General features: G+C 33.5%; 1 protein-coding gene across 1 annotated transcript in view; it reads right to left on the bottom strand.

Annotated features, from left to right (window-relative positions):
• Positions 1-22,352, bottom strand: part of CFAP47 (cilia and flagella associated protein 47) — a 291,226-nt gene that overhangs the window by 135,721 nt on the left and 133,153 nt on the right. The window contains exons 47-48 of the mRNA XM_035333565.1: positions 12,636-12,747; positions 6,762-6,899 (exon numbers count right to left, since the gene is read on the bottom strand). Coding sequence (XP_035189456.1) covers positions 6,762-6,899; positions 12,636-12,747 — 250 coding nt within the window. The remainder of the gene's footprint in view (positions 1-6,761; positions 6,900-12,635; positions 12,748-22,352) is intronic.

Below are 22,352 nucleotides of genomic sequence, written 5' to 3'. Positions count from 1 at the left end.
TTATTCTAAGCAATTGCTTTTAGCAAATCTTGTTGATGTTACTGTAATTGGAATGTATTTGTAATGTTTAGAGTCATGTAATAGATTCATGTAATTATTTAGACAGGATAAATACATGAAAGACTTTAATAAATCACATATTTGAATTGAACTCCAGTTCTTATGAAATGACCCAAATTAAAAGTTGTAAAGTTTGACTTTTTCTTGTTTTCTGGCACAACATGTACTTTCACAGCTCATAGCAATTGAAACAGCATGAATAGGGGAGACTGGTAGGGACCTTCCCTCTGTCCTCTCCTCACACCGTTATTTTCAGTCCTAAGCACACTTATGCCTCTGTTTCATGACTATTACGTGTTCTCTGTGTGTTTATGACTGATTATATGCTAAGGGGTAAAATGACAATTCTCTGTAAGTATGACAAAGTAGGAAAGGCAAAATGATGACATAGATAAAGAGCAGCTCATACACTCAAACCTAATAGCAAGGGTATTGACTGCGAAGAAACTATTGCTGGTGTTGGTTTATTTACTATTTTGTTTCAGAAAAGTTATTTTATAGATCACTCAATGTTTTGTCACAGACTTCTAGGAAAGGGTTTATACTTAGGCCTATCACATTAGCCATATTTCTGAATAGTAGGGGAATTTTTTATTGCTGAATAGAAGGGGAAGGAAATTCCAGTGTGGTTATACTGTGCCATTTCAATTCAGCAAGGTGCAAGTCATGTCTGTTATATCACCGGTGAACTTAAGAGGGACAGAGAGAAGACCAGAGCACATCCAGCCAGGTAACCATGACAACTACACCCATTCTTCTACACAGATATTTTTTTTTTCAGAATATTTGTATTAAATTGGCTACTAAATTCCATATACATATAAATGCTTGTGATCTGCCAGACATGACAGAAGGCATGTGTTTCTCAGTAATAGAGATTATTGTTAATTTGTTATTACTACTACAGACTATTAGAACAAGCCATGTGCATATCCCAGACATTTTTAATTAGGTAAGAAAATTTAATCTGTTTATATGCAAATGCAATCCTGCATGCTATGGCATACAAAATATACAGATGTACAGGTTTACAAATGGAGTGACTTATTTGTGGCTATGGTAGCATAGCAATATTAAAACACCTGCTGCATGAAGGATGATGTAACCTCAAATTCACAAGCAGCCTTACTGCGAACAATTACAAACTGCTTTTGTTATTAATTTTAAATGGGCTATCATGTTTATTTTGCACAGATTTTTAATTGCACACATACCATGCCCCACAAAATTCCATGTGGGCCATAGGTCCTTGAAGCATTGCTACTTCTGAATTGTTTCAAAACAACATGTTAGTTTATTAGTGGAATCAAGCTGTTCTGAGTTTCAAAAGGGCACAGGAAAATGCGTAACACTTAGCAGACTGCAGCACTGCAGAAGAGCACCTACTGAGAAAGCTAATAATAATTGAACATTCTTTTTGACAAAAGAAAAAAGGATAAAACAGTTGAATCCTTAATGTTCTACATATGCCAAACCATCCCCACTAGCTTAAGTATAGCTGCAAATGAGAAAAAGCTAGAAAAAAAAAAAAAAAAAAAAAAGCATCTCTGGTTGGCAGTTTACATTTTCAGATATGCATGCCATTTACATGGGGACTATTTTCTTTCAATATTTGTTCTGTAATTATTATTATTATTATTTTTAAGATGGAGACTTTAAACAAACTAATCTGAAGCTGGAGCACAATATACTTGAACATACAGCATGCAGATTATACTGCAAAATAGCTTTACTACTCAATCAAAATTTATTATGTAGATAACTCAAGATGATATTTTAAGATATTCCTGTGTTTTTATTTTATGTTGGAAAGATATTAATTCCACAAATAAATATGTATCTGAGAGACAATTATACCTTTAGAAGTACATGAATTATACCCTTAAAGGTATATTAACCATACTATTCTATTAATTCAGATTAAATCCTAACATCTACCATTGCATTCAGTTCTTATGATCTTTTTAAAAAATTCACACAAAGAAATGTAAAGCTATATTTTAAATTGTCACCAACGTGAGTGCTATTTTCCTCTTAATAGCCTTTAACAGCTGCTAGAACAAAGAAAATTTTTCATTGTCTTCCTTACATGAATGCCCTCAGAGTGCTGCCACAGATGTTCAGTTCTCAGAGACTGATTTCAAGCCTGACAGTTCAGAAGGACCATATATGTAAATATCATTACCTTTCCAATATGTTGCTTTCTCAATGAACCCACTTGGAAGCAGTTTCTAAAGACAATGGAAACACACTAAACTGTCACGAAGATATAGCATGAAGACTACAATTATAAATTCTTAGCCTAGAAAATGTCCCCTATCATTGAAAGCCTGGTTGAAAGATAAATAAGCTTTAAAAAAGATAATTAAAACAGGCTTTGCCAAAATGAATGCCTGGCCTAAACATTAAGCTGTTATAAAAAGTTTAGGCCAATTTGCAAGCAGTGCATCTTTTTGATGTTGTGCCTTCCAACTATAAAGAAATTCAAAAACTTGGCAATGGCATAAATATGTAAATGCAGTTCATAAGAACAACACGAAGCATAATCTTTTGGTAAAGGTAATGCTCAAGGCAGACAGATTAAGACAAGAGCACATGAAAAGTTCCTGTGTTGCACTTTGCATCTGTAGATCTCAGTTCTGAGAGATATCACCAATAGCAGGAACAAGCTGTTGCTCAAGTGCCAGTTCTGTGCTGTGACTTAGTGCTGGAGAGAGAGAGAGAGAGATTCTGGAAAAGAAAAAGGTGGATTTGCAGCTGCAGTACAAATCTTAGTTATTGCACCAACTGCACCAACTTGATATTCTCAGCTCTTCTTCAGAGAAGGTGCTGGATCAAATTCCTGTGCGTGGCTGAGCTGCTCTAGCAAAAACTGAGCCAAGCATCCTCCAGTTTGCCCACATGCAACACAGCAAAGAGCACAACACAAGGGCAATTGTCTAAGGGCAATTCTGTTTAAGAAACTGCTATGGACTGTGTACTCAGAACAATTTCCTCCACCTTGAGAGGAAATTTTGACAAGTGTACAAGGTGTCACAGAATTTGGTCAGACTGTGAAACAACGATATATTAAAGACTAATATTTACTTATGATTTTATTTTTATTTTTTTCCATAGGAATATCTAAAGAGATGTCTCATTCAAAAGATCAGCTGCATCCTACTTTCAGTCAGCAGCCACTTGGTCTCTGTTTACTTTTGGATTCCATGAGAAAACAAATAAATGAGGAGCTCTTCTCTTGGAAGACAGAAATATGCTTTGGAAAGAACTGGGAACTCCTATCAGTGAACAAAGAGGCAATCTCTGTCACTACTTCTGTGCTGCAGACATTTTTCTGATTAATTTTTTCTCCTGGTGCATAAGGTTATAGTAAGACAGAGATATAACTGTATGGAATCACAGTGACAGCAAAAAATGAAAACTGAAAGATAACATATAGTAACTTGATGCAGCCATATATGAATATACTACAGATTACTCCAAGTACCTATGGGACCCAGTGTTCAGTATTGATTTTATCCATGTAAATTATTCTGCAGTGAAAAAGGGAACTGAGCTGGAGCAGATCACCCGGCTCCTCTCAGCAAGTTAAGAGACTGATCATCTACGTCCATATTTAAAAATTATATATCAAATTCGTAAGTCAGTCTCACGCAACAAGTGACAAAACGAAATGAACAAATGACTTATCAGTAACAATTATAAAAGAAAAAAAAAAAAAAAAAAGTGAATTTACTTTGCATTTACCACCTACCACCCTCAATTCACATCATTGGTGATTTGGCTGGAACTGAGAAATCCACTCATTTATTCTCTTTTCAGTTACTTTCAGTTACAGATTCTACCAGTTTTGCATGTCTGTTTCCTAACTTTGCAAAGCCTAAATATCTCATAAGCAGAGGTGTTCAGTTTAGATAACAGATAATTAAATTCACAAACATTTACAAGCTTCCCCTGTTCAGTAGAGATTTGGAAAACACCTCCAATATGACCCTGGACCTTGCATCACTTTAGATACATCTTTTATGATTAATTTCTGAAAATTTCATCATGAAATCTGCTAATTCTCACCTCTACTGCATTGTCTGTATTTATCACCTTAACTTAATGTCAATTCAATTCTTTCTTCTGTAAACTTCTTTTGATGCATTATAAGAGTTTTAATGTTACCTATGTCCATTTTTTTGTACAAGAAAATTCAAATTAAAAAGTAGTTGTAGGAGAAGAACACAAGGAAATACTTTTGAAACCTCAAAAGCAGTGAATGCTAATTAGTGATTCAACTGGAGCTGTTCCTACCCAGATTCAAGACTGCACTTCTCTTTGCTGAACTTCACGATGGTCCTATCAGACAGAATCACAGAATCATCTAGGTTGGAAGAGACCTCCAAGATCACCTAATCCAACCTCTGACCTAACACTAACAAGTCCTCCACTAAACTATATCACTAAGCTCTAAATATAAACGTCTTTTAAAAAACACTTCTCCAGCCTCTCAAGGTCCCTCCTGATGGCAGCAAGACCCTCTGGTGTAGCAGTCACTCCTCCCAGCTGAAAACTTGCTGAGTGTACACTCTGTCCCATCATCCAGATCATTAATGAATATTTTAAACAGAGTTGAACCTAGTATTGACCCCTGGGGCACATTGATATTTACTGCCTCTGACTACACTTTGCACCACTGATCATCACTCTCTGACCCCAATGGTTCACGCAGTTTTAAATTCACTGTTGGATTATTCAGTTCATACTTCAGCTTCTCTGAACACAGGGTCAAATGCCTCACTGAAGTTGAGGCAGACAATATCTACTACTCTCCCTTCCAACAACCAGGCCAGTCATTAAAGACATTCTTCAGAAGGATTTTAAAATAAAGGACGAAAAACTCCTTGAGAAAGTTCTCTTTCTAAGGATTTGGTCTTAATTCTAGCTCCCTTTATGCCAGTATTAAAAAACATACAACCAACCAACCAAACAACAACAAAAAAAAACCACTACTGTTCAACATGACTAGTGTTCCCTTTAAACATACAAAATAACTGAATCTATAATGTCCTCATATAATTCTTCATGCTTGTCACTGGAATGTAGTCACTGGAAAAGATCAGTTCGTCATTTTATTTTCTTTGTGAACATTTTCTGTCTCTTTTTGAAAGGAGACTAACCATTTAATTATAGATGTAGCCCTTTCGCATCATTCTCTTCCACTTCTATTCCTTTTTTCTGTTTTAAACTCACATTGTGTTGTCAAATATCGGCAAAACAACATTTTAGAAGATCTAATTTTGTGTAAGAGCTACATAACCACAGAAGACATTTTACTATCTTTAGTTAGTTTTAATTGTAGTTGTTAAAAAAAAAAAAAAAAAGTGGACTACACATCACAAAGTTAAGTACATCATCAATCTGAGTTTGTTAAAAAAAAAAAAAAAAAGGAGCTAAAAATTCACACATTCTATTCAGTGAAACCCAATGTGGTAGTGAATCTGGTAAATTAAAAAGACGATGCATATCCATCAACAGGGCTCTAACTTGTGAGTAAAAAAGTGGATTTTTGCAATACTCTCCACCACTGAGCTACTGTATGATCTAAATTACTTCAGTTTTCTGAGCTTCTGTTTTCTTCCTGTCTCTCTCGTCTATACAGCTTGTAAATTCTTGGGATTGATTCATATCAGAGATGGGATATTAACCTCTGAATCATTATTTAGAATGATAGAATTATCATTATTTTACAGGTGTATTTAACATTTTGTTAAATACATTCACACTGGACTAACTCAAATAATTCTTTTATTAATAATTAAATTAGCTTTTGATTATTTTTTAAAACTAGATAAAAGGCATTAAAATGAAATTATAATTGCCAAGAAAGGAGAGAGATCTTCACCTTCAAGCTCTTCCCAATTTCCTTAAAACTAAATCTTTGTTAAAACACCACCTGATGTAGGTTAAAAAGATTTTTCCCCAATAGCTTTCCCCGTGACTAATACACTTATCTAACATAAAGCTTGATAATTTAAATAAGCTCCAGAATAATTTAAATAAGCTCCAGAATAAGTACTAATATTTATGTTTATAAATAGGATAGTTCTATAACTAAAGCATTACTTGCAAATGTAAAGAAAAAGAAGATATTGGTTTAGAAACAAACAAACAAAAAACTTAGTCTATTCAGTGTGAACATTTCTAATCGCAAACTTCTATTCCTCTGGAACACTTAAAATCCCCAAAGTAATCCAGAAATGTTTATAATAAGTTATGAGATGACAATTTGAAATTAACCAGGTATTTTTAGAAAAATCTATTTTAGATTTCACTGTAAATGACCAAGCAAGTATCTACAACTAGCACTTAAAAGTTTATTCTATAAGTGGAATGGAATGGTGTGAATTTCAGCAACTGCCTGCTGTGACATCAGCACTTTTAATATTATTGGATACTTCTACAAGACAACATTTAATAAATGTTGTGCCTTTACAATAGTGATATTCAGAGACATGGCGAGGGGGAAGAGATCAGCTTTAAATTCATTAAAATGTGTCAAAAATCAACAAAGGAGAAATTTTATATATGCCAGGAATAAGCATTTGACTTTTACAGTTTTTATGACCTGGCATAAAAAATATACATTTAAAAAATAAATAAAGATATAAGTTTATAAAAACAGATAATGAAGTTATCCATAAGAACAAACATACCTGTGTTTGCTCTATCAACAGTTTGTGGTGTCTCTGCTGACAATTTCTGAAGGGCCTGTTCACCATCTGTCTTCTCTGGTGAGCTGTTACGCTGAGCCTGCTGTTGGTCTTCATCTTCAGCAACAAATGAAATTACACCTAAAACAAATAGATAACAGATGTTATATTAGCTGGGGCTAATAGAGCATTAGCTCTATAAAATAGACTGCTAGACACCTAAGAGTATTTCCTCACTTCAAAACTAATAAAACACAAAGTAAAATTTCTACTCCAGGTGTTAGCCATACAATTCTAATTTAAGGTAATAAAAAAATGTCTTAAATGAGTCCAAGGAAATTAACCATTTTTCTTCCCACAGTGTTTTTCCACTTATCTGAACCAAAATCAGTAATAAGAAATACACTTTTCAAAGATGACCATATATGGCAGACAATAATAGCATCTTTTTTTTTTCCAGCACAAATTTCTATGCATAGACCTGATTGTTTCTGTGTTGTTTTTGTTTGTTTGTTTTTCTAAATCACCGTGTCATTCTGCTGCTATAACAAATGTAATACTTAAAATATCGTGTCATACATTTCTGTGTTGTTTGTAAGGTGAAATCAAGTATTTATTGAAGACAAAATACACAGAGATTGTAAAAATGGGATTTTTAAGTTGCAGTGAAAATCCTCTTCAGTTAAAAACATAATTTCTTTTTGATAGCATAAAATATATTATAAAATCCAGTATGTACCTGGCTCCTTTAAACAACACTAATATCATTTGGGAACATTTCAAATACCAGTTTTGAATAAGCAGGGTTTTTGTTATATTGCATGGCTCTGACACAGACTTTTAAATCAACACAACTGCATGGAAATGCTGGATATCTGTGTTATTCTTATCTAAATGACTGTCCCTCAGTATTTTAGTACATTCTGCAGAATTTCAAAGATTAAATAAATAGATTTTGCAGGTTTAATTCTTGCCTCACATGTATGAGGCAAAAAACTAACTTGAGGAAGTGACTTATTTTATGATATTATACAGTAGGAAATTTTTCCATTCAAGATCCTTAGAATTTATGTGAACGGATCTCTCAAAGGGAATTTATGCAACTGTATCTTATTAAGGGTTTGGCAAATTTATTCGTAGTGTAGTTTTTTAATTTGAAAGGAAGAATTAATATAATTTTACATAAGTCCCAGAACAATCTGATTTAAGAATGCCTACATTTAATGGCATTTTTTCCTTCTCCAGCTTTGAAAGGGATAGGTGAGTGGTAGTAGATGACATGCTGTGCTCCCTGACTACTTGTATTTACTACCTTAATAGGAAGAATACCTAAAGTTAAATCAAGGAGCTGATGCATTTTCACTTTTTCTTTCTGAGGTCATTTTCTACAATATGCTCTTCCTTCACTGTATATAAGTATAGAGGAGCATCAAAATATGTTTGCCAAAAGAGTATCAATGCATTTGAGGGGCAGAAATAGTAGCTGGGAATACCCTACCCATCTGCAGGTACATATAAAAGGAAGGCACAGACATACATCCTGAACCTTAAGATGATGGTGGGAGAAGTCAGAAGGGAAGAAGAGAAGCCCCATACCAAGCTAAGCAAGCTTTGCATCGGACCTAGAAAAGGGAGCAGCAGTGAGGAGGAGATAGAGCACCTGGCTTAGGAAGCCACCGTGACATTAGTACCAGCAACTGATCAAGATTCCTGTACATTCACCAGTATAAACCAGGGTCATTTACACTTCATTTCAAGAAAGATCATTTTTTATAAAATGGCCTCAGCTACAGTCTTGTTAATAGTATGCTAGAAGGATGTCACTCTTGAAAGAAAAAAGGGGGGGGGGGGGCAAATAAAACATAACTGAAGTCAAATGATACTAGGGACACACAATACTGTTTTAGAAGACCAACATTTGTTCACAATGGGCTCAATGGTAGCTACATCAGGTGGCAATTTTGACATGACAAACACAGAGATGCTAAGAAATATTACACTGAATTTTTACAAGGAGGCATGATTTATGATCTGCAGATTGCTGGAGAGGAGAGGAGTAGAAATGAGCAGAGAGGAGGAGAGAAGCAAATAAAGGAAAGAGAAGAGAGGGAAGAGAGATTAAAGTGGGTATGTACTTAAATACAGAAAAATAATATTAAATTAAATATTAGATTTCCAGATTTTGTTTCCTTTTTAAATAAAATTTATGCTATCTGAAGAAGAATGAATAAGAATGAAGAAAGAAAGAAGAGAGAAGAAGAAACAAGCACATCCAAACAACCAAAAATATTTTAATAGAAAATTTCTCCTAAAATTCCTAAAAATTGATGACAGTAGAAAAGCCAGAAGTGGTATTTGAATAAGCTGGAAAGGGATTGCCATTTCAGGAAACTATTAAATATATATTTTTTTAAAGTCTTCAGACAGAAGGTACATGTATAAATACAATTTTAAAAATTCATTAGGGAAAGCTCAGAGGAATAAAGTCTGGAGAAAATTGTCAAGGTATATAAGTATTGATGGAAGAGAACATTTTGATGGCATTATAACTAATGGAAAAATAGGAAAGCATTTTTATAGAAAAAATACTGACCAACTAATCTAATTTTATGTCTTAATATATTAACCAAGTATAATTTTGATCTAATGCATCACAATATTAGAGAGAAAAGAAATGCAAGAAAAACTAATTTTATCATTAATGTTAAATACTATCCTAATGTATTTGACATGTCAACAATTATAATCAAATGAGCAAAATAAAATGCAAAATTATAGCAGTTGATTAAGTTGATTAAAACATTTGAGTTAATGCTTTTTTTTGATTAAACATTTGAGTTAATATTTGAGAAAATGCTGAAATGCACAAACGTCATAAATCCTAAAAACGCCTTACAATAGAGAATATTCAGTTTCACTTCGTTTTAAAATGTAACCATTTTTTTCTTAAAGTCATTGCTTCTAATGACAGTGGAAGGCTTTCTTTACCAATTGTCTGTATTTCAGAATACTACACCGTGTTTGAGAGAAAGAGCATGAGTAGTCACAGCTTAAAGGTTTTCATTTCATCAGTAAGTATGGTTATATTAAAACAAAAAAATAGTTTAAGTTCTGCACCAAACATGATCTCAAAAGCATTGAAATAATTGACTGAAGAACTCTGAATAATTATCTGTGGCAAATCTTGGAATGCTTGAAAAGTTCCAGAACTGTAAATTACTAATGCTAAAGAATATTTCAAGAGGTAGTGGGAGAACTATGGTAACTGCTTAACTTGAATTGCTAAACTACTCTGTTGATAATCCAGCAATTGCATAATCAAAAAATCAGTAAAGAATTGTGCTATAATTGCAGACACTCAGCTTGTTTTCCTTATGGAAAACAGTTCTCAAACAAACAGAATTAATAACATTGAGGTTAAAGTTTTGATCAATAAAGGTAGCTGGTTTGATGTAATTTATTCAAGGAACTTAATGCAAGGTACTCAATTAAATCTGTCAAAGCATTCAATAAAAATAATAATTTTCACTGCAGATGGCACACATTTTTAAACTGAGTTTATCTGCTAATTTTAAAATATTCATAAATTGTCCATCATTTTCATGGGCCCTAAAGTATCGATTATTGGCTCAAATTTATTTATTTTTTTACAGACTTCAGGTTGGTTGCCAAAAATTCCTACAAGTACCAAACATTCTTATATTTCTCCATTATGACATTTCTATTTAACTACCCTGTAAGGTGAAAATTCAGCTTTGGCGAACATATATGACTTCCCAGACTTGCACAGTATGAAGCAGTTTGACTTCCATCCCACTTGAAGCCATAAACTAAAGCACTTCCTAACTGCCTAACGTACCTTAGATAGGACATCTGGTAGTTAGGTTTATATCACATCTAACATCTAAAATCATCTTCTTCCTGTCAAACCCACAACAGTGGCCTTTCTTTCCTCCACCTCTCTTCCTTCCTACATCTGCTGAATGATTAAATTTACAAATTTCTGTGATGTGTCCCTGCTCCAGGAGAAAATGAACTTGATATCCTAAAGCAGTGATTAAAACTAGCACTGAGCCAGGGAGTCGATGGTACATAACTAGGCTCTGTGTCTTTTCAAAGAATAACCAGCGTTCTATTAAGTTATTTGAAGGCATAATATATATGAACAGTTTTCTGGAAAAAAAAAAAAAAAAAAAAAAAGCATATGAGACTATCCAGCTTTTGAGCCATTCTGTCAGGTTAGGGAGACTGACTGTTCTCCTTCTTTCTCAGTTAACATGTAATACTTCCAAGTATAATGGAAACCATTGTAATAGAAGTTAAGAATGACAGAACATAGGAGATGACAGTCCTAATGTGCCATCTCTTTCCCTTTGAAGGTATGGCTTTTAACAGTTGGCATTAAAGTGCTGTATGATAGATTCCTCAGAACATCTTCTACTGAAACTTTCAGTATGTTTAAAAGAATTGTTGATTTGATAATTTAGAAGGAGAGAATCTTTGAATCTTTAAAGCCTGAAGAAAAATCGTAAGTACTGTGTACCCGTATGTTCTGATGAACAGTTTTGATGGTCACAAATTCCATTGAAAGCTGACTCCTACTCAGAGTAAATGAATTTTGTCTCAGGGCTACAGACTTAGCAAGAAGATACTGAAGTTTTCCTGTGACTCTAGACCAAGCTTTGCTGCAAGTATTAATTTATTTTCACAAATCACCTGCAAATTGAGATGCTATTATTACCTATGTCTTACACATCAGATACTAAAACCAAAATGGCCAAAATAATAAACCAAGTTGGCATCCTCACAGACAATACTTAATGACTGTTTAATGCTGAGAAAACAGCTGTCATTAATCTCAATTGTCTAAGAAGATAGCAGAATCAAGTATTTGCAGTTAGGGACCCACAAAATCAAAACTATGCACTGAGAATTTTGTATTGAGAGATTTGTCCAATATAAGGAATCCTTTTTTTTAAGCAGTTCAAATTTAGGTTTCCTGAGCAATATTCAGTTTCTTTAAGGAAAAGATGGTCTCCTTGGTTTCCATAATTCCCTTCCTCAAACACTACAAAACTTTGCTCTGCTGAGTCACAAAAATGCCTATTGCACAAGGGAGAAAAAGACCGATTGTATAGCCACGTTCTCATAATAGTGCTTTTAAGATTTTGTAGGATTTCAGAACTGTAGAATTATTAATAAGCACTTGAAAATTATGAAGTCTGAATTATTAAAATAAATATTCATTTTTAAAATAATCTTTACAAGACAAAACATTAAGCACAGCATACTGATGACAGTAAAACAAGCAAGAGTCTTGCTACTGTTTCATAAGAATACCAGTATAAACATAGACCGATGCAAATTATTTGCAATTAATTTTAGACATGCCTAGTCTTTATACATTTAAAGTACCAAGTAAAGAATTGTAGTTCACTACAGTCTATGTATTTACTCTTGCCTTGTGGGTAACAAATCAGAATTTAATCAAGGGAAAGAAACAAATTCTGGCCTCTGCCCTTAAATCTTTGGTTCTAGCAGTACTAAGAGAACTACAGTTATTCAACATTTTTTGGAAAATTAAGTTTATACCCAAGCACTTGGTGATCATTCAAACACAGGAATTGCTATCAAGACAATTTCCATGGGATCAATTAAATACATGAAGTTGGACGTAATGTTGGCATTTTTGAAGTACTAACCACATTTTTATCAGTAATATACCTTTACGACTAAAAATATGAGCCAGCTTAAAAACCAGTATCACCAATAATTATAGTATTACTTCCAGAAGAAAGCTTATGTTGAACAGAAAACATTAAATGTAAACAGACTTAGTCTGTTAATTTACAGGAATATCAGAGTTTTGCATTTTACCTTGAAAGATTCCTCGTCTCCATGGAGATACACTCAAAGTGTAAGCGACTGTGTCATCTGATTCCACCGTAAGAATTGGTGCACCACCCACCATTGAAAGATCTGAAGATACCTGGTGAAGAGAATTCACAAAAAGGAAAAATAATCAAAAGAAATTTACTGTTTGCAAGAACACTACAGATAACAATATTCATTCTACTTTCTTTGAAATGTAGCATACAATATTAAATTTGCTATTGATAAGTCCTACCATTTATGTACATGAAACAAGTACATACTATAAGAGTAGAGGTAACATATACAGATCATATCAAGTATAAATTTTGAAGTCACTTGTCAACTCAAGTAGAAGTAACTCAGACTATGGAACTACTTGCATATGAGTAGAGTTGCACAGTCATGCCATAAATATTTTATTTATGTTTTCTTTAGAATTATAACAATGAAATCAACAGTTGTCATCTATCTAGATACAGCAAAGCAAAATTTGTAGTGTTTTAACATCAATTGCTACACCTTGTGATATGAAACCATACTTTTTGATATGTCATATTTTGCCACATAGGCAATGGTGTGCATAGCAACTATTTGAACAATAAAATGACAAGTGCAATTTTATTATGCTGAACTTCAGATTTTGTACCCTGTAATGATTACTGAAATATAGACTGAAAGTATTTTTAATTGCATCTCATTTCTTCATTGTTCTTATAATTTGCTACAGACTGACTCTATGATCATCTGCTTATGGAACAGACATTTAAGTATGAGGCATTACAAACCATACCTGATGATTATCTGCCTAAATTACTGGCTGTACAGAATGCCAGCAGATAGATTGTATGATTGCTTCTGCTTACATACCTTATTCTGTTACTTCTGGCACTGGATGGAGCAAACTAGTGCTTAGTGACAATGTTCTAAATTGATACTGCAATTTCTGCAGTGAACATCTGACTGCAAGTGAGGATCTTCCACTTCAGGCATAGAATCCTTTAAAAATATTTTTAGGATATCAAGTAGTACTGTAGCACGCTATAATTTCTAACTACATTAAATAGCAAAATTGGTGCATGGATGCATTAGATGCATCCATTAGAATGCTCCATTAGATGCATGGAGCATTTTTTTCCTTCTCAAAATTACTTTTTTTTTTTTTTTTTTGTCAATATGTTTTTATTCATATTTTCTGGAGGAAAAAAAAAAAAAAGAAGAAATTTTATCTTGTCTTCTGTAATGTTTTTTGTCTATGGAGAATTTCTCCTATTGTAATACTTTTCAGAAAATCATGACATAACAAGGACAGGCAGAAAATAAAGCTGTATTTTTTAAGTAGTCGTTATCTATGAAAATTTAATAGGCAATCTGAATAGATTACTGAAAGTCATGGAAAAGCTACCAACTACAGAGTTATATTTCATTTAGATTTTTCCTTAGTCTATAATTCTACATACTTTAAAAAATAATTCTTCAGTCTTGTGACAAAGCAACAAATGAATGTAAATAGAACATAATGGTTAATGTTCCATTATGAATGAGACATATTTAAAATGCTCAGTAAGGTAATAGGAACTACATGCATTCTGTACCACCAGAAGGAAAACTATTTCTATTTGAATGATTAAAACCAAATAATTTTAGAGTATATGTTGTATAAATTATGGCTTATAAATTAAAGATCAGTTTGCCAAAGAAAACAGAAATGTCAAACAGATTTCTGTCATTTGAAAACATAAAAAATCACCAAGCAGTGTCAGATGAAGGGATGACAGGCAGTCAGTACAGAAAGCGAAGTGGCAGAAATATAACTCATCATGGACTGAAGCTTAAGAGAAACAGAAGAACATTCTGTGATCATGGATAGGATAAAATAGAGACTGAAGAGGACTGGAAGACAAGAGAGACAAGATAGACAGATTATTATTAATATATGAGTAGTGTAACTGGAGATTCATTATAAAAAAACACAGGAAAGGAGGAGTTGCTACACACTGAGAATGGAGAAGTTTCATTTTATGGAAGACGGACTATAAATTAGGTGCAACCCTACATTTACAGACCATTTCAGTTTACAGTGAAGTTAGTAATGCATATGCAAATATACATTAATGCATATATACTTAATATATATGAAAGTATATCAGAGAACTGGGTCTGCGAGGTAAACCGGAGTGCATACTACCCTCCTTCTCCCATATTCTCCAGAAAGGACACAGACAGATTTTCTTAGATCTTTTAGCTGTTAGGAAGATTGTAAGAAGACTGTTCTAAGTTACGCAAACCAAGCCAGAGTTGGAATTCTTTCTATCTCTGTTTACACAAAAGCACAAAATAGGAAATGAAAATGCAAAAAAATTTGCACACCTGAAATGACAAAATGCCCCCAAAATTCAGACATAAAACATCTATGAGCAGAATCCTATTTAACATTTTTTTCTAATTATATACATAGTTTTGTGAACACTATGCTGGAAAGTAATTAACAATAAAAAAGAGGTTATGAAACTTGAGTCTTACAAACAAAAAATGACTACTGGTTTCCCTTATGATCTGGAGTTTCAGACGAAGAACCTTAAATCTGAATGTCTATTTCTATATTAAGTATAAATAAAAGCTGATGCTGAGTCAATTCATTTGCATTACCAGCCAAACCTTTGTGCCAAAAGGTAAAGTCACAGTTCTGTTCATAATTTTATCAAATTCACAAGCCCAAATATTCAGCACCACCACTACACACAAATTGCTTTTATATCACATTTCCCCTGTTGGCATTCCCTGACAGAACATCCTGACTTAATGTATTCCAACTTCTAATACATACTGAAGGCTTATTTCACCACCACCAGTGCTTCACCACTCTTCCTCCATTTAAGAGGGCCAATAGGGTCCTGGTGTGCATTAAAAGGAGCGTGACCAGCAGGTCAAGGGAGATGATCCTCCCCCTCTACTCTGCCAAGGGAGGTGATCCTGCCCCTCTACTCTGCCCCGGTCAGACCTCACCTGGAGTACTGTGTCCAGTTCAGGGCTCCCCGGTACAAAAAAGACAGGGATCTCCTGACAAGAGTCCAGTGGAGGGCCACAAAGATGATACGGGGCCTGGAGTATCTTCTCTATGAAGAAAGTCTGAGAGACCTGGGTCTGTTCAGCCTGGAGAAAAGAAGACTGAGAGGGGATCTCATCAACTTGTATAAATAAATACCTGAAGTGTGGGAGACAGAGGGATTTGGCCAACCTCTTTTCAGTGGTTTGTGGGGACAGGACAAGGGGTAATGGCTGCAAGATAGAGCACAGGAAGTTCCGCACCAACATGCAAAATAACTTCTTCACGGTGAGGGTGATGGAGCACGTGAACAGGCTGCCCAGGGAGGTTGTGGAGTCTCCTTCTCTGGAGATGTTCAAGGCCCATCTGGACATCTACCTGGACAACCTGCTCTAAGGAACCTGCTTTGGCAGAGGGGGTTGGACCCAATGATCTTTCGAGGTCCCTTCCAACCCCTTCATTTCTGTGTTTCTGTGTGATTAACTGCTATATATTGAAAAGTGTTTCCTCAAGGAGACAGATCTTGATAAAAAGGCCTTAAAAAAAAAAAAAAAAAAAAAAAAAAAAAAAAACAGCCTGAAAGAGCAGAAGTACCAGAGCAATTATGCTTAAATTCTGGTTCCAGTGAGATGCAGTTAATTTTAAAGGGAAAGAACTTTAACAAACAGATGTTTGCTCCATTGTGTTCTGCTGCCAGAATCCAGTAGCTTTAAAAAGTCTAAAAGTCTGAAAGACTAATGAAGACTAATGGACTGACTAAAATTTCACTCAAGGTTTTACAGTAAATGAACTGATTTGGGAGTTATTCCCAGGCGATGCTTCTGGCTGTTCCTGTAACATCACATTGGACTCTCTTAAATAACTGGAAATGCAACAGGAAGTGCACAGACAGCTACAGAAGAGTTTCTTAAACTACTATAGCTGTAAGTCTCATTATAAAAATCCTTATTTCCTTTAGTTTCCTTCGTGTTCACATTATAAAACCTTTGGGGATCAAATACTGACTATAGTGAATATTAGAGTAGGGTTCTAAAATGCACCCAAGAGTTATTAATTTCATTATTTCTCTGGCAGATATTCATATTAAAAATTGCATATAACATACTGCCCTCAGTCTTCTACTACCTTTCCTGTCACAGTCTTTATACTGACTAGTATAATAACTGCTCCACAGTGCTCATTTTGCCTACCAGTATGAATACTCACCGTCTTATCATTAATTAATTGCTGCTATTTGTTTATCTTTGTAATTAACCTATTTGTCTCTAATGTTTAAGTTATTCACACCTCAAGAGCTCCAGTCTCCAAACAGTTCTCACAGTATATTATCTCCTACCTCCAACATCTTGAAAAGGTCTAGGGTTGTGACAGACATCAGTCACTCCTAGTTACCTTTTAGATGTTCCTTACATTGAGCTTTTTCTTGCTCTGATGCCCACCTGATTTATACCAACTGCATTACTGACACTAAAGAATCAGCCTCAGATGGCAAATGGATACAAAATATGTGTTCACACTCACACACGTACACAAGGCAATTTAAATTCATATCAGAATTCATACTAAGAATCTCACTTAGAATAGAATGAAAAGTGTTCACGGAGGTTTCAGGTTCCAACATGGTAAAATGTTGTGTAATGCCCATCTACTTTATCTGTAGACATATTAACTTTATCTGTAGACATATTAGACATATAATAATATAATAAAAATATATCCAGAAACACTCAGAAAGCAAAAAACATGGAGAATGAGAAACATAGAAAAAAAGGTGTGGAAAATTCAGATTTTTGTAAGAATAACTGTAATAATAAATGTTAAGGGAAACTTGGAGTGAAGCAATGAAAGAACTTACATATAGTGAGTTTTAAGTAAACTTCCTTATAAATATTACAGAGAGATCTATTTCTTATTACAATGCATATTTATGAGGATGGTATGTAAGATTAGGACACAATTTTAGTTTCAGATATAGTATGTAGTAACCTTACATCCTATAATAATCTTCAAAACCATACTCCCAAAGGTACCTGAATGTGCCTAAGAAAATCTGCTGTGGGTCCTTATTGTTAGGTACTAAATTACTTCTACTGGTTCGTGGGAGTGGTAGTCCATTAGTATTTGTACTAAGTTGGAAGGAGGGAATTATGAACAGTTACAGACATATTAAATGGAATTTAGTGAAAGAAGTCTTAAATTCAAGGAACTATTTCTAATTTAAGTATGATCAAAGAAAACCTGAAAGACAAGAACCTTGTCTCAAAGGTATCCCAGCAGGTACGGAGAATAGGCTAAGATAAAAATGGTAAGACTGTGGCATTTACAGAAGATTCTACACTAGAAAAGTGTAAGAACTTGCACATATCATCAATATTGGTACATTAACTGGAAATGGGATGGGGAGGAGTGCTCTCACAAACTCATGTCAACCATAGCACAAGACAAGGGAAATCTTGTGTTCCATACCCATTCAATACCAAGAAATTAAGCTTCTTTTAGGGTGGAATCATATGAAAAGTAGGTGCGTATAGATATACACATACACACTATTTATACAGATAGAAATAGATGGATCTATACATATATGCACACAGAGAATTTGTTATCAAGGATGAATAACTGTACTTTCTTTATTGATCAATTTAAAGAACGTGGAATCTATGTAACATTGATGATTCTTATCTGCAATTTTTATGAGCATCCTATTGTCAAAAATCAATCTTAGCAATATTAATATTGTCTTGTAAAAACTTTCCTGTGGGTGGTTCTTCCATTCTTGTACATCTTTCTAACATTCTTGAACCTAATCATTGGAAAATACATTAAGTGACCTAGTGGGTGAAATAATTTTTAACTGTGTGAGTTGGGAAAAAGAACAACAACTCCAACTTTGATGTTTTTCCCAATTTCCTACCAGATCTATTACCTTCAGAAAAATAATGAACTTATTCTTCCCAGAGTTTACGTATAAATTATAGCCCTTTATATAGACATTTTGAAAGAAGGGTCTTCTTCATGAATAAATATTTAACATAAATCAAGAAATAAAGTAAAAAATAGAAAATAAACAATAATTTTAAAAATATTTAATATTATTAAGTACATTAGAAGAATGTATAAGCCCAAGTTCCATGACACTGCAATTTAATTAAGAAAACACAATAAAGAAGGAGTCTAATAGACCATAAAATAAGAAGTTTCACTTCTGAAGATCAAAGTAAAAGTTTTGGCTCTTATATATATTAAAAAAAAAAAAAAAAAAAAAAAAAAAGTTAATTCTCTTGTTTTGCTATGTAAGTCTATGTTGATAACATAACAAAATACTTTGGTACTATATGCATTAAAAAAAAAAAAAAAGTAATAACAGAAAAAGATGAGATAGAACAGAACTTCTGTAATTTTTTGTTTGTTTTAAAGCCTGGTTCTACATACCATTATCAGACCTTCAAAGTGGTAACAAAATTAGATGCCTTATTTGCATATGTTTTGTTAGGAAGACAATCTGTAGCATAATTAAGAAACAGTAAAGCTGTGCAAGTTGCCCTAATATTTATCATGCAATCACTACAATCAATTCAGTGAAGAATTGTTGGCTTTCAGAAACTACAAATTTATCCAAACCCACACAACATATGTTGCATCCTTTTACGCTCGCTTCAGAAAACAAGAATTATAGGATACCACAATGAAACCCAAATGTAAATTATTATTACAGTTATCATTGCGGCGCTACAGAAAATTTGCTCAAATCAAACCATCTCCAAGGATTCTATTTTAAAATAATAGAATTCTCCACCATCTTACATTTCAAGTCATTATTTATACTTAGACGTAAAGCATAAATGAAACCAATTTTTAAATGTTATAATTTTAAACTAATTTATTAATTACAGATTTTAAAACCATGTTGCAGAACTGAACTATGGTTATTCAAGGTGAATAGGAATGGAAAGCCATTCTTCAAGATTACTGCAAAAATATTTTTTTCCAGAGTTTCATAACCAAATATGCATAACTTTAAAAATGTCAGCTGATACTTCTAGCCAAAGCGGTAAAAAGATGTACAGAATCTAATTAAATATGCTTTAATTCCACTATCCATTTGCACATTGGTAAAACTAAGTTAGACACTAATATGTTCAACATTTCAAGAATTGTTTCACAAGACTATTTAAAAATAGGCTCAACTTACAAAAAAATTAGTTTTCTATGACACTGGGCTAAAACTGGGGCTGTGATAATGGGGCTGATCCATGTGATAACGAGATTTTTTTTCAATGCTGTCTCAAGAATAACAGATGTTTCAAAAGAAGCCCGTTACTTTCCCTCGTCCTCTTTCAGTCCATACATTGTAAATTCCTAAATTACTAGGAATCCATTTATTCTTACAATCACTTTTATTTTGCCAGCAGCATATCACAACAATAAAATAAAACACCTTTCTATTTCACTAAGTATATACACCAAATAATTTAATTCTTCCCTGTACAGCTGCAATCTGAAGTTATTAAGAGTGCTACATAACCAAGACACACAATCCAGCCAAGTGACCTGTCAAGACCACTAACCCATTTCAAGAAACATGCCAGACCTAAGATCTTACCACATCCTTACTTGATTAAGTATTTTCATAACCAGAAGACACACAAAAGCTGCCAACTACAGTTATTCTTATATTCTTTGTACCATTCATCACTGCTGTGAAGAATGTGCTTTGTCTTTAGGGAAGACTGTTACAGAAGTGCTGGGAGGCAATGTAGAAACCTAATGGACTGAAATTAGAAGTATAGATAAAATTAGAATGGATATGAGATATATAGGTTTACTTGTGGTGATGAAAGAACAGCAACTTGATGAGGATATTGGAACTTCAGCAGGGAGGTTACTCAAGTTGCACAAAATTTATTCTCTGAGAATCATACATACAGCTCAAAAAAAAAAAAAAAAAAAAAAAAAGACCTAAGCAGGTCAGCCCCTCAATAAAGTTTTGCAGTATATGATTTTATTTTCTTGAGACAGCTGTTAAATTTCTATCCTTCATGTCATTCATTCAATGATATTGTAAAGAAGATCTGAAATGGATATGTAGAGAAAATAGGGGAAAAAAGGCATGGAAGGAAAGAGGATTGTATACTTTTGATTATATAATTATTCTACAGTGCTTCTGAAATTACTACCAGTTTGTATAACCTAATACCTGAAAAGTAATTTAACTTAGTCTTGATATTCCTCTAGAGAGTTTACTTTAAAGACATCTATTTTGAACACTGCAAAGAAAAAAGTTATACTGTTGTATTTTTATTTTTACTGCAAAACTAACTGAACCTTGAAAGAATTAGGCACCTTTATAGCTAAAGTTACTGTCAAGGGTGTCGTTAGAAGCAACCATAACACACTATTCTATTATCTATATCCAGCATACAGAGTTTTACATAAAAATCAAAAGAAAATTGTATTAAAATTTTTGTCATGAGACTGACAGATTAAATTTTATAGAACTACTTCACACTTTCTACTCTTGTAGGATAATTTGTATCTAATTTTACAGCCACTAAAATCCACTTACATTGCAGTCACTAACCTTATATTAATTCAGCATCAGATAAGGATATGCTCTCTGGCTGACATTCTATGTGAAAAAAATCTTTGTGAATTCTGTTGTGATGTTTTTTCAGACCCCAGGGAAAGTTAATCATGAGAAAGTCTTTTTGTTGTAATAGTCTGCAGAACAAGTTCAGTGGCAGTATGTCCCTAGGGTTTACACATCAATCACCAGAAAATAGTTCAAAAATTTTTCACTTTTTTTTTTTTCAAGAAAATTAATGGAAATTGTCTTTTTAATCATCAAAATTTTTTTTTCATTGTGGGTGCTGAAGGTATTTTGCTTAGCATTTTAAAGGTAGACTGATGGAGTAAAACACAAGCCTTGCATTCCAAAGGCACTGCATTCAAAAGGCACTTATTCCCTCCCTGACTGTCTTGATACGTAACAGTGGTTGCACAAACAAACCATGCATTATTCCTGCTCCAGGTATGAGCAGTCTATATTGTTAGATATAGGAAAACCATTATTCAGAGGGAAGAGGGCTTTCTTAATGGAATAAAAGGAAAAATTATTTCCCTGTTCCTCCTCACATACTTTACTTTCATTTTCAGTAGCCATTTTTGCAGTAGTACCTTTCTTTGTGTTGAAGTTATAAGATACATACCGTGATTACTGAGAAACAGGGTAGCATATATGCAGTGTAATTAACTTTTTAATGAAATGAGTTTTTATTAAGTTAATAGTTTAATTTATTCAGTTATTAAAATGGAATAGCGATACTAAATTTACACCTCAAAGGCAAAATTACCCAAGTATTAATTCACCTGAATTACCTATTACTATCATGTAGTATTTTTTTTGTTGTCATGCCAATAAATTTTGAGGCTTTTCAGCTACTGGCACATCTTACTATTCTTAATCTAGGATGAGCTTTCTTACTTCAGCAAATATACTTCAGCAAAGTATTTATGTTTTTTAAAAATATCATGAACATTTCAGCTTATCTATGACAAGTCACTTTCATAGTGGATACACTACAACACTGGAGGACAAATCAATCAAATGACCAATTAAATAATGAAGTTATTTGCAACCCAACAAAATTCCAAAATATCCACTCAAAAACATTATA

Source organism: Oxyura jamaicensis, chromosome 1, assembly GCF_011077185.1.
Source record: "Oxyura jamaicensis isolate SHBP4307 breed ruddy duck chromosome 1, BPBGC_Ojam_1.0, whole genome shotgun sequence".
NCBI lineage: Eukaryota > Metazoa > Chordata > Aves > Anseriformes > Anatidae > Oxyura > Oxyura jamaicensis.
This window is presented reverse-complemented; position numbering and strand designations above follow the sequence as displayed.